Source organism: Lampetra fluviatilis, chromosome 42 (genome assembly GCF_964198595.1).
Source record: "Lampetra fluviatilis chromosome 42, kcLamFluv1.1, whole genome shotgun sequence".
NCBI lineage: Eukaryota > Metazoa > Chordata > Hyperoartia > Petromyzontiformes > Petromyzontidae > Lampetra > Lampetra fluviatilis.
In genome coordinates this window covers 1,183,928-1,197,396 of record NC_136316.1, presented here as the reverse complement: position 1 = coordinate 1,197,396, position 13,469 = coordinate 1,183,928, and the positions used below count along the sequence as shown (strand labels likewise).

Genomic DNA, 13,469 nt, shown 5'->3' with positions numbered 1-13,469 from the left:
GGCCAATGGTGAAGGGCCATGCCTCGCCAGGCGCACGAGGATTGCTACAATGCCACCCTGTGACCCAGGTTGCTTCACATCACTTTCGCTTTATTTCATTAACACCTGCCAACACCTGCGATCGGCAATTGTGCCGACGCTTATATACGAACACCGAGTGAAAATTAGAAACCAACACGGCAAGGTGAAGCATATTCGCTGTGATGTAAGAAATGGAGATAGGTATCGCTGTAAAATAAAAATGTACAGATGGCAAATGTCTCGATGGCGAGGTCTTACATCGGTTCACTCGCCTTGGTGGCGCTTATTCAGATCAAAGAGTTTTGCAAGAGAGTCTCAAAACGACTGGGACTGGTCTACGGGGTAATAGATTTCGTTTGTTCGGTGTTTGGCGAGATGGTTTTCCCAGAAGGAGGACAAAGTTCCGATGTTTTCAAGGTTCTTGTCCTTCCCCGCTCAGAGGATCACTAAAAGCGTGACTGAACTCCTTTGTAAACAACACAATAATATTTTCAACTTTATAATACGCCCCACAGTATTCATTCACTAAAGCAGACATGGAATAACTCGGAGGCACGAGGAACCACAGACCAGCAAGGAGGGAGTGACGTGATGGACCAGTTCCAACAATATCCTGAGCTTTCAGTCCTCTGTATATGAAGGAGTTATTTGCCAATTAATGCGCGTTTACAGGTGTCTTCACAAATCTTACTCCAAAATGAAGCCAAGCTCTAGTTGATGGAATTTACAAAATATCACTGTACCAGGGCCCTCTTGATAATAAGTCCTGAGGCTCGGTGAGATGTCCTGCGTAAACAGTTGGCATCATCATATTAGCGACTAAGTCACATGCTCATTTAGGATGAAACCATTTATTTTTGCAAACCATAAAACATTACAGAATGTAAACTTAACAAAAAGAATATATGTTTTTGCCCAAATACCATGCCCTTTATTTTTACACGTTCATCCCAAAAGCTTTTGCTCGTAGCGTCTTACACCTTGACCGTAATAGCGAGTTCAGTCACCGGTTCGACCCAAAAGTCCCCATAACACAAAGCGAGCCCAGAGCCGCCCCGAGTGCCCATGGGCCTCGCTGCAAACGGCCCAGCCCAGTCCACAATGGCACCTCGGTCAGCAGCTCCCCCAAAAACGGGACGCGTTTTTTTTTTGGCAACGAGAGGTTCACAACGGCCAGCAGCCGCCACTCGCCAGCATGCAACATGAACCACCCCCACCCCTCCCCCCTGCCGGTGAAACAGAGCCACGCGGCATCACTTGCTTCGGCTCGTTACGCTTGGCCACACGGCCACACGCGGAGGGCGTTGAGGCGTTTCGCTGCTTTGGTTTGGAAGTTGGATCTCTAGATCCTCGACCTTATACACCTTCACCACAAGCACACACGAGCCACGCCATCACGGGGCCTTCACGGTACACGTGGTATTCCACTGGCTATTTGCGGAGCCAAGACGAACCAAATCTGCGATAGGCCAGCATCGCAAAGACCTCCGAATCTAACTTGGGGGGGCACGGCAAGGCCATGGGCAGAGCTAACGACACGTTTGTTGTACGTGATGTCAGTCGGTACACTGTGAGGAAACGGCGTCGCCACGGCATTTGCGTGCAACTCTCGTCTCGCTCGTCATGTGCAACGTCAGCGGCACGGCTCTGCTCTGCATCTGCAGTGGAAAAAAACCAAACCCAGGGCTTTCTGAGCCGTGCTGGGTTGGCTCGGCACAGCTCGGATGTACCGGTGGGAAAGGGATATGAGCGAGAGCGGCCGGTTAGCTCGGTCCGTCAAATTTAATAAAATTAATTTAAACAACAAGAGGGGTCTCCGTCCATGCCACCATAAAATAACGATCCTCGGATTCTCGAGGCCAAAAAAACAACTCTTCCCGAGGATTTCACGGCAACTTAAAACAAAACAAAAAATCACAACACATTCAAAGATAAAACTTAAAAATGTTAACTCCTTAAAATCGCGGCAGGCAAGAATCCACTTCTTAATATAAGTGCAAGAACGGCATTCAAGGCGGTTCCACACCATGCAGGGCCACCAGGTGGCTCTACTGCTGGCTCACACCAAGCAGCAGCGCAAGCAGCACCAACCCACACGAGAGCTACCGCGGGCCACAGTCACCCCTCCTACATCGCGGGCACAGACTGGCCCACCATCACGGCTCACGAGGCTTCCTTACGACTGTAAACTGTTAAAGCTGACCGCGCGGCTGCTGGCCTGTTTGTATGTCGACACATGGCCCTGTAGAAGCATAGGGAAGCAGGGATGCCTCGACAGCCATGCGATCGCATCCACCCTCTCGGGCATCATTCAGTAACTCCCATGCACGCGCAGGAACTCACGCCGCGTCCCTTTTAGACGATTTTGCGAGACCACCGCTTCTCAACGTCACCTCGGCGCCCCGAGCGTACTTACTGCCACTCGCCATCCGTGCACCTAAACGCTGCCGCAGCAGACCCCCACCCCCGCGAAAGTGGAATGTAAATTGCACTCGCGCGAGATTGCATTAAGGTTATTGGGGCTGGCGGGAAGAGACGTATAAGTGTGTACGCATAAACTAAAATATCCCACGACGATAACAAATTCTGCAAGAAAGGAGCGGCTTTTAAGAGACGCCGTAACCACGGTGGCCCCTCGTCCCTTTCCGCCAAACCGCCCACCGCCAGCACCATCATCGGCACTGGATGGCTCACCAAAAAAAACATAAAACCAGACTCGGGGGGAGAGCTTAATCCGCCGTAATCCCGGACACGGGTTATGGCGCGTTGCCTCGGAGTGACCCCAAACACGAGCTGACCCGGTGGAAGTCCTCGCGGCTCGAACAGCTGTCGCCGGAGGCCGCGAGCCTTGGAGCCGCGCGCCGCTGTTCCCACTCTCGACGCCAACCTTGAGGTTTGAGAAATGTGCGACCGCACGCGTGCGCGTACGTGTGTGCGCGCCTCATCGCCGTCAAAATATATTGGCTTTGTCCGTCTCATCCTAAGCTACGACTACGAAATAAACAAAGGTGTTCGATCTTCTGAGCCGAGCGTCCACGACGATGGACTGCCAGCGGTTAGTTGCAGCCAAAAACAACAAAAAGTTCAAATTTCCGTGTCCGTATCAAACCGCATCGACTCGGGTGTCAGTCCTTAAGAAAGCGACACTCGCGTGCGAAAGCGGGCAGCCAACGTCGCCACCATCCAGGAAACGGCTCCACGAGGAGGGGACGGCGCTCCCTATGCCGCTCGGGGTAGAAAACGATGCGACGTCGCCCGCAGCCTCCTTTGGCGCCCAGAATTTTCATTTACTGGCCACATCGAAAACTCTCCCAGCGATGAGCGCGACGCTAATTGGATTCGAGCAGCATCTGAACGATTTCGCGATTCGTTTTTTTTTCGTCCAGTGGGACCGTGTAATACGAGAACCGCAGTACTCCCCCCACAGTTTACAAATAAACTCGAGGCCACTTCCCCGCCACAACAGCCGAGAGCGCTACCGCCACCGGGATTGATTTTTTTAGCTGTAGATTAAAGCCGATTCATCGACTCGAGGTTATGAGAGACACTTCTATCGTGACGGGTCTTTTTTTACATTCGTGCTGTTCCATTCCCCCTGTACCGTTCCACATTCTGCTGTAACATGCACCGATGCCCACTTTATCGAGGGCAATATTAGCACGTAAAATAAAGACCGATTCATTTGATCGTTTACTCAAGCCCCTTTAAATATGGCGGCCGCCCCCGATCCCGCCTCAAAATCCCCCACGAGCCACCAAGCAGCGCGAACCCCACCGCAGAAGATGCCTCACCCATCACCTCCCGTCCAGCGGCACACGTGGGGCACAGAGGTGAGACCTTTTTTTGTTCCTAGCTATTTCCATCACACGCGATCTGCCGAGAAATCGATCACGGCGGCGTACTCGGATAGGCCAGCCAAAGTTCATCTGCGAGAGCGTTTCCCGTGACGCCGGGGAGGTGCAGCCGTCGATAGCGAGACGTACGCAGGTCGGTCGGTCAGACTGAGGCCACAGGCCTCGGCCTAGGCCAGCTCAGGGCTGCACCGCGGCGCGGGATTCCTCCTCGGTTTGTGCCGCACGCCGAGAGTCGCCCTCGCGTGCCGCACGGCGACGCAGGATCCGACGCAGGATGCTCTAGGGCTCCTGGCGGGCGGAGATGCGGATCTTCATCGAGATGGGGATGTGGTCGGAGAGGCCGGCGAGCTGCGTGATGAAGGTGAATTCCTCCACCTCCTGCATGGAGCACCAGAAGCAGCGCGGTCAGAAGCAGCGAGCGCCTCGGTCACGATGTCCCCCATTCCGCCCCCGCGCCCACCCACCCATAGCCTTGCTGCCCCTATGCCTAAGGTTGAAGATGTCAGCCAGATGCAGGCAGCCACACGCCTTCCTTTGCACACGAATAACTCTGTGTGTCATTAAACCTCTGTCCAGCGGCAGGTCCTCAGCTCAAACTCCCCCCCTCTTCCCGTCCTATTTGAGCTTTCTTCTTCCTCCACTGAACAGTCTCCCCGCCCTCCTTCCTCCAACTCGCCAAGCAGAATCGTTCTCTCTCTCAACCCCCCCCCCCCCCCCCCCCCCATTAAAGAATCAGTGACGGGCCCGGCTCTCACCAGCGTGCTGAGCGGGGTGGTGTGCTCCTGGCAGTGGAGCAGGTAGTCGATGCGGCGCCCGTTGGCCGGCACCGACTCCGGAGGATCTTTCGAGTTGAACGGCAGCAGAACGATGTACTCCCGCCGGCTCTCCTCGTTCTCCAGCACCCTGGGCACGGACGCACAGGATTGTGGGTAGGCACGGCACAAATAAATCTGGGTACCGTGCGCACTGCATTGTGGGTCGTGGCGGTCAGTGCCAGTCGGTGAAGGTGGGCAGCATAGGCACAGCAAGTAAAGTATAAGAGATTGTACTGCCCACCATATCACACCGCAGCCTAACAACCTGGCATGCACGGTGGTCACCCATCCGAGCAAATGCTATCCAGGCTCAACCCTGCATAGCTTCCAAGACCAGGCACATTCCTGGGTCCTTGGTGACTTGGTCATCAGCACACAGCACACGACGATACTCTGCAGGGTACGGACACACGAAACTCTCTGCCCCGACACGTGCACTCACTTCTGCAGGCTCTCGGGGTGCGACACCTTCTCCTTGTGAAGCTTTAGCCAGTGCAGCAGCGTTCCTGCGGCAGACGCACGAACGCACAATCAAACGGAGACACGAGGATGCGTAAGACTCTTGGGAAGAATGATAGCCTCACGCACCAAAGCTCGGGCACGTCTCTCACTCTCCGAGCCCGGCCCTTGTTCTCCTCGCGCTTCCCTCTCGGAGATCGGAAGCTCGGCCGTAAGGGGGAGCCACGAGAGGGAGCGACGGTAGCGCGTCGCGGAGACGTCGATGTGTGGGGGATGGCCACGGCCGCCTCCTCCGCACCAAACGCACGTCACTCTCACAGGCTCCAAGTGTGCAGGCGGTGTAACTGCACAGGGGCCCACGGGCTGGAGGGGCACGGGCACCAGGCTAAGGATAAAAGGGGGGAAGTTGTAAAGAGGGCCCTCATTTTGAGTTTTTTGCGCCAGGGCTGATGCCAACCACGTGGCACCACTGCTCTAAGATTTGCCCTTTATTTACTTATTTGCTTTATTCCAATGCAGCTGTTTATACCAAGGACGGGAAACAAAATAATGCCACGACACACCAGGGCCTGTTTTCCACACGTACATCACCTGGCTTGCCACGTGCATCCACGCAAATTGGTAAAGGTTTCCTCCACGCGGAGTTAATTCCATCCGTCACGCATTAATGAGGCCGATCTGGCAAAACGCGGCCGTCTTCCATTACAAGGGCAATCGGCGCATTGGGGGATTCGCAAGCGGAAAAACTCAAACCGTTCATGAAACAAAGAAAAATGCACAACAGGCGACGTTTCAAGCAATGGTCATACTTCGTCGCACATAAATAGAGAGGGCAGGGAGATAGAGTAGATACGAGTCGGAAAATGTGCTCTATACTGTTTTGGCAAGATGACTGTCGCCTATATTACATATTTTTCCTTTCAAAGCAGCGTTTTTGGTGAAAGCGCTGAGAATTTTGTGCAATCCAAAGGCCGCCGCTTCGATTTCACCTGCCTCGACAGTCGACGGCCGTGTTTATTCACCACTGCCGCCGCCGCCCCCCCCCCCTCCCCCCCGAGGCGGCCACTGCAGCTTCATCTCTGGTGATTCCTGGCCAAACGCGGGCGAGGAGCGACGCGGGTGGTGCCAATGGATATGGGGCCGAAGCCGGCCGAGACGTTGCGGGGCTGAAAGGCCTCCAAATCACAAAATTGCACATCCCTGGGGAAGCCTCAAACGGAGCGCTTTGGCTGAATGCATTCCCGTTTTGAATACCCCTGGGAGAAAGAACCCCTTTACAATCCGATAATGCAGCGGCAGCAGCAGCAGCGGGGAGGGCGTCTGCCTAGCGGGGCGGTGGCGGCTCCCGTCGCCGGGAGAGGAACAAATGCCTCCCCTCATCGCACGATTACTCAACACGATCCGGAGCTAGTGCGGGAACCTCCCCGTGCCCACGCGTCCGTAATAACAACTGCGGTTGCGATCGAGCTCGTTCGGAACCCGCGAGCCTGTCACGAAGGTGCTCTGTCGTTGCCTTGCCAGTACACAAGGCAACGACAGAGCGGAGGGTGTGGTCTGCCAGTAAGGGGCGCTACGTGGTTTTACCCCGTGAATTGACTCTGCGGGGGGGCACATTTTTTTCACGTGGCAAAATTGTCAGTCAATGACGTGAACGGGATGTTTTAACGTCAACCGGCAGATATTTTTTGTCGATATACTCGGTGGTTCTCGATACGCCCGTGTGGACGAGGGGCGGCCGCCGGGCCTCGAACCGCGAACGTTCCGCGAGCGAGCGAGTGACCCTGTGACGCGCTCGGCAAGAGGAACCGTCGGCGGACCACGCGGCGTATTTAATGAGTTCGTGTCTCCCGCGCGAGAGTGGCCTTTCCCCTAACTGCGCGTTGCGGGTCGCTCCCGCTTCAACCTCGGCCTCAATCGCGGGGGAGGGAATTTCCTTCGTCGGCTCTCGATCAGGGAAATGAAGACGAGCGACGCTGACAGACGCCGGCGGCCCACGCCGCGGGTCACAGGCACTGTGCGCCTGTGCGCCTGTGCGCCTGTGCGCCGCGGTCATCTTGCAAAACCGCCGAGTGGTGCCATTACTGGGCCCCGGGTCTCGGGAGAGGCAGACCAATTACCGCGCCAACTCACCCGCCTCCCTAACGGGAGAGCGGACGTCACACGTCACCCACAACATGTGCAGCACCACCACCACCGCCGCACACTGACATGACACACACACCAGCACCATCACACACACACATCACCACGAAACACACACACACACACAGATCACCACGGGACACACACAGAGCCTCAGCACACATACATATAAACACACCGTCACGACACATGCACAGGCAAAGATAAAGATCCCCCGTATAGCCTGAACAGACTGTAGGGGCAAGTGCTGTTAGCGAGTAGCACCTATGAAGGCCGGCACGGCACACGAGGGGGTGGGTGGCCAGCACCACGCCCGGACCGCCTTCGTTTCCCGAGTGGGGATGTTTACACACCTCACTAGGAATTCATTTGAGGCCGAGTCAACCTAAGGGAGGCCCAGGACCGGTTCAGATAATCGTCACTGTGGGAATCAAACTCGGGTCGTCGGGGTTGTAGCGCAGCACGCTAACCACTGCGCTACAGCTCCCCAGGCACACACCACACAGACACACACCACACACCACACCAGACACACACACACACCGCACACACACCAGACACACACACACACCACACACACACACCACACACCACACCAGACACACACACACACCAGACACACACCACACCAGACACACACACACACCGCACACACACCAGACACACACAATCGCACACCACACACCAGACACACACACCACACACACACAACACACACACACACCGCACACACCGCACACACACCAGACACACACACCACACACACACCACACACCGCACACCACACCAGACACACCACACCACACCAGACACACACACACACACACCGCACACACACCAGACACACACAATCGCACACCACACACCAGACACACACACCAGACACACACAACACACCAGACACACATACACAGCAGACACCAACACACCAGACACCAACACACCAGACACACACACACACCAGACACACACCACACCAGACACACACCACACCAGACACACCACACACAGACAACACACACACACACACACCACACCAGACACACACCACACCAGACACACAACACACACACCAGACACACCACACACACACACACACCAGGCACATCACACACACACCGCCACTGCACCCCAAGCTCATCCTCTGTTGATCATTGTCCGGCACCGATTTGCGCTCGCGCATCCTGCCCACACCCACCAACCTCGACTCCCGCATCGAGCGCAATCTTCATGCGAAAATCAACGCAGCGCCTTGCCCCAATACAAAAATCATTCACGCGCACACGTACACGCGCGCTCGCGCACACACACACAGACTGCCTGCTCAATAATAATGCTAGATTGCATTTGATAAGGGGATTAGCTCCGTCGCAATTTTCCCCGAGACCAAATATTAGACGTTGTTCATTTTCCACGCGTGGGTCCGCGCGTCTCGCGTGCTCCCAAAGAGCGACTGTTCGAGCCACCGCGTCCGCGGCGCCGGCTCCGAGGTTCGCCACCGCCAGGCCACCGCCAGGCCATCGCCAGGCCACCACCACCAGGCCACCACCAGGCCATCGCCAGGCCACCGCCAGGCCACCGCCAGGCCACCGCCAGGCCACGGCCAGGCCACCACCACCAGGCCACCACCAGGCCACCGCCAGGCCACCACCAGGCCACCACCAGGCCACCACCAGGCCACCGCCAGGCCACCGCCAGGCCATCGCCAGGCCACCACCAGGCCACCGCCAGGCCATCGCCAGGCCACCACCAGGCCACCCCCAGGCCATCACCAGGCCATCACCAGGCCACCACCAGGCGATTCTAATGACCGCCGTGACGGCAGCACGAACCCCAGGGGCGCCGGTGCTCTGGGTCGCGCCGCCGAGCGTCCTCTCTCCTTCATCGGGAGACTGGCGCCAGCACGCACAAAACAAAGACAAACATCCCCCGTGTAGCCTTAACAGACTGTTGGGGCAAGTGCTGTTAGCGAGCAGCTATGAAGGTCAGCACAGCACACGAGGGGGTGGGTGGCCAACACCACGCCCGGCCGTCTTTGTCTCCCCAGTCGCGATGTTTACACACCGCACCAGGTACTCATGTGAGGCCGAGTGGGCCTAGGGGAGGACCAGGACCGGTTCAGATGATCGTCTCCAGTGTAGACCGTGAGCAAGATTTGCACCCGGATCGCCAGGTTTCATAGCGCAGCGTGGAGCTAACCGCTACCCCACCGCTGCCCATGCGTGCGCCAGGGCCGGCTGAACGCACTCCGCCGCTCGATCGCGGCTGCAGTCGTCTGCACGCAGACGCTGAGAGCAGCCTTCGGGTTAAATACGCACTCAATCAATCTCGCCCTTCCGTGGCGGCACCGGCAGAAGCGCGGAGCCTCGCGAGGACCAAACAACAGCTCGGCATCTCGTCAACGGACAGGGGCTTAACGGCGGCTCGCAGCGCCGGCGAAAGTTACAAAACGCCGTCGGCGGAGTTTTACCGCTGTTTGCATTCGCCGCGCGCGCGCCGAACAAAAACGGGGATTTTTGTTTGTGCTCGGAAACTAATCAGGGGCCGATTTCTTTGTCTTGTTTCTCCGCTTCCCTCGGGGAAGGAGGAACAGAGGCGCCCGCAACCGCCGCCCCAAAGTCGGCAGCGGCAGGGGTTCGAGCAAATGAGTGCTTTTCAAATGAAAAGTGCAAATTAATTTTATAGCAAAAATAAAAAATAACCTATAAAAAGCCATGAGCAACAAAACTAATCAGTAAAACAACAACCACCACCACCACCACCCACGCTCACCAGCAACGTGGGCGGAGCGGCGACGCAGCTGCGCCAAGAACCCAGCCACCCCAGTTCAATTCCCGCGGTGGCCAACATCACTGGCGAGTGCGAGGTCGATCTGAGCCAGCCCGGTCCACTCCCCCCCCTCCCATCCTTTACTAAGCTGCACTGAGGGGTAGTATGGCGCAACAACCCCCTCGACTGGCACACAAACATCAGGAGGTCATAGGTCGCACAAAGGTCACCATCAACCCTATGGTCAGAATGACCCCTGACTCATCTCTCACTGCAAACCACCTCCACCAATCCCCGCCCCCCCCCCCCCCCCGTGCTCTCCCCCTCCAACCGCTTTGCTCTCCCGGGCGACAAGTGCGGCCTCATCACTCTCCGTTGCCTCTTCACCTCTGGTTGCCGCCCGTCGAGAGAACGGCACCCGCAGCACGGATCGCGCTGCGGGTGCCCGCGGCCGGTTTTAGTTCTCATCTAAAAATTTGCGTGCGTCTTCGCCGCTCGTTAATAAGCCCCCCCCCACCCACCTCTCTCCCCGTAACCTCCGGCTCTTCCTCCATACAAGCCGGGGACCCCCCAGCCACCCCCCAGCCACCCCCCACAATGTTGAACATCCCCCCACCCCTTTGTTTTCACATCCCCTCCCCTCGCCCCACGTTACATCTAAAAAACGATTGCTCTACGGACTCGACTATTGTTTTTTTACGTAAATGAGGCAATAGATTCTCCCCCCCACCCCCTCCGGGGTTGACTGTTCCCCCACTTAAACAGACCGAACGATTCGGGTGCATAGCCCTGGCGGCTACTGCCACGGGCCTCCGTTCTTGTGTACAACAAAAAACGTTCGGTTCACGGCGACGATACCGGACCCCGCGCTGCACTTGGTGTCCCCCCTTTAAATGACGGCGCCGCGACCGCCGCCTGCGATCCCCGCTGGGGGCGCCCCAATTACAACCCCCACGTAGATGTAGCATGGCGCGCCCGGTGCGTGACGCGTCCATCTGACTCGCACGCCACATGACCGGGATGCTGCTGCTGCTGCGGTGTGTAATGGTTAGTAGCACGCTGGGTTTGCGATCCAGAGGTCGCCGGTTGAATTCCATCTCCACGGCGCGACAGCTGCGACGATTGGGCCAAGTTTTTCCCGAATTCCACCCGGCCACTGTCCACCCAGCGATATCAATGGGTGCAGCACCATTAGCCGGTCAGGAGGTCACGTGTGGTGGGGTAAAATGTGGGTAAAAGCCACCACGTCTCCCAAAACGTCCATCCAGCATGGAAGAGTAGAACAAAAATACCCTCCAGAGGGATGCCCTGGAGCTCTCTAGCGGAGGCTCCTTCCGCCAGTGTTGGCGGGGAGCGAGCGAGCGACTGCGGGGGCTGCACCTTCGCCGATCGTTAAAAGCTGCCAAACGATCGCGCACGCCGAAGCCGAAGCCACGGCGCGGCGAGACGCCGCCACCGCCGGCGAGCTGCTCACGTGGAGGCCCAGAGAGAAGCCCGGGAGGCGGGCAGCTGTGGAAATCCTAAGCAGACCATTAGCGCCCCCCCCCCCCCCCACGTGGTGAGCCGTTGCGAGCCTCGGTTAAACTCCGCAGAGACGCTTATGAGACATTCGCTCAGCTCCCCCCCCGGAACTGCACTAGAATTATATCGCGGTAAATCGCAGAACGTTATGGGTTCATTGCTCAAGTCATTTATCGTTTGAATGGTGAACTTAAAACGTAAGGTTTCTTGGCCAATGCTCGCACAAACCGTGTAAATACACAAGCGGTGCTTTGTTCCACCAGCAAACATTGCTCACGCAGTAACGAGCAATCCCGCGATCACGTGACGTCAGTTCGGGGGCGAAAACAAGGAGATGGATAATCATTTCATGAAATTGGGAATGACCATCCCACAGATATGGAGGCAGTTAACAAGAGCTACGTAAGTATTGCGACAATAAAACAATCTGTCGAGTTATTTTATCCAATAATGAGCGAGGGTCTTTTTGTAATACGACCCAACGTTCGTGTCCATTGGCCTGCGTGCCATTCCGAGCAAATGCTTATTTAGCCCAGCGGGCTTTTATTTGAACGATAAAACTAGGCCTCATCAGCAGGGGCGGTGGTTGTTCACCAAAATGACGCTGGTAAGCGAAAGCCCTCCATGAACACTCTGGCGTGCGTTCATCGCAGTACCGCAAACCAAATAGTATTTTTTTTTAAATATAGTTATCTTGGGGAGAGTTTTGGCGCAGTGGTTAGAGCACTCCGCTGTAGCATCAGCCCCGACCACAGGAGGAGCCAGTGGTGGGGTTGGGGAGGCAAGTGCCCCCCCAATGATCCGATCAAAATCCCTCATTTCAATCGGATCATTGGGGTTTATTAGTAATAAATCGGCATTTTGCGACCCCCACTGCCACTGTGTAGCATATTATGACGTGCCAGGGACTCTATGTGATGATAGGACAATAGTCTGAGTCCATAATTGGCAATAAGTAATGGCAAAGCAGTTATAAGTGACTCACAGAATTGTGCGCAGTTGCGTATACACAGTACACGACTTCCCTGAAGGCATCAACACCTTCAGCGAGCGCGATGCCGATCACACAACGCGGTTCGAATTCGACCCTCGATCGATGGCTGCTCCATCGCCGCACACGCATCGAATAAAAAGAAAGGGACAAGTCCTTACTCACTAACAACTCCTTACTCACTAACAACTCCTTACTCACTAACAACTCCTTACTCACTAACAACTCCTTACTCACTAACAACTCCTTACTCACTAACAACTCCTCTATCATTCATTGCTCGTAGGGTTGCCCCCCCTAGCGGAAAATCCTGGCTCCGCCATTGGCCCCAACTATCCTCAGGGTCGAGTGATAACCTGCCCTGAGGACCTGCCTTTCACCAAATGACCAGCGTGGTGAAGTATGGCGTCGGGTGGCATTTATCCAGCAGTGTGTTGACAAAAGGCACTCAAACGTCATTCTTAATGTTGCTATCGTTAACGACAGCGACGAGCTTCAGTGTTATGTTTAATTATTGATATTCGCACTCACGCAAAACAAAGACAAAGATCCCCCCGTAGAGCCTTGAGCAGGCTGTTGGGGCAAGTGCTTTTAAACGAGCATCTATGAAGGCCGGAACGGCACACGAGGGAGTGGATTGGCCAGCACCACGCCCGACCGCCTTTGTCTCCCCAGTGGCAATGTTCACACATCGCACCAGGTACCGCTTTGAGGCCGAGTCGACTTAGGGGAGGCCCAGAATCAGTTCAGATAATCGTCATCGATGTTGGCCGTGATGACGCCGGGTTCATAACACTGCGCGCTCACCGCTGCACCACCGCTCCCGCCCCCGCGCACGCACGCACGGCGCAAACCGACACAGAGTCAGAGCGGCAGGCGGCCGTCACGTGGTGTTTG

At 56.2% G+C, this 13,469-nt stretch overlaps 1 protein-coding gene across 2 annotated transcripts in view; it reads right to left on the bottom strand.

Annotated features, from left to right (window-relative positions):
* Window positions 1-817: 817 nt before the first annotated feature.
* LOC144946624 (sphingomyelin phosphodiesterase 3-like) overlaps window positions 818-13,469 on the bottom strand; it is a 37,743-nt gene continuing 25,091 nt past the window's right edge. For both annotated transcript variants that reach the window (XM_078875638.1, XM_078875639.1), the window contains exons 6-8: window positions 5,133-5,196; window positions 4,631-4,778; window positions 818-4,253 (exon numbers count right to left, since the gene is read on the bottom strand). In XM_078875638.1, the coding sequence (XP_078731764.1) occupies window positions 4,155-4,253; window positions 4,631-4,778; window positions 5,133-5,196 (311 nt within the window). In that variant the 3' untranslated portion in view covers window positions 818-4,154. The remainder of the gene's footprint in view (window positions 4,254-4,630; window positions 4,779-5,132; window positions 5,197-13,469) is intronic.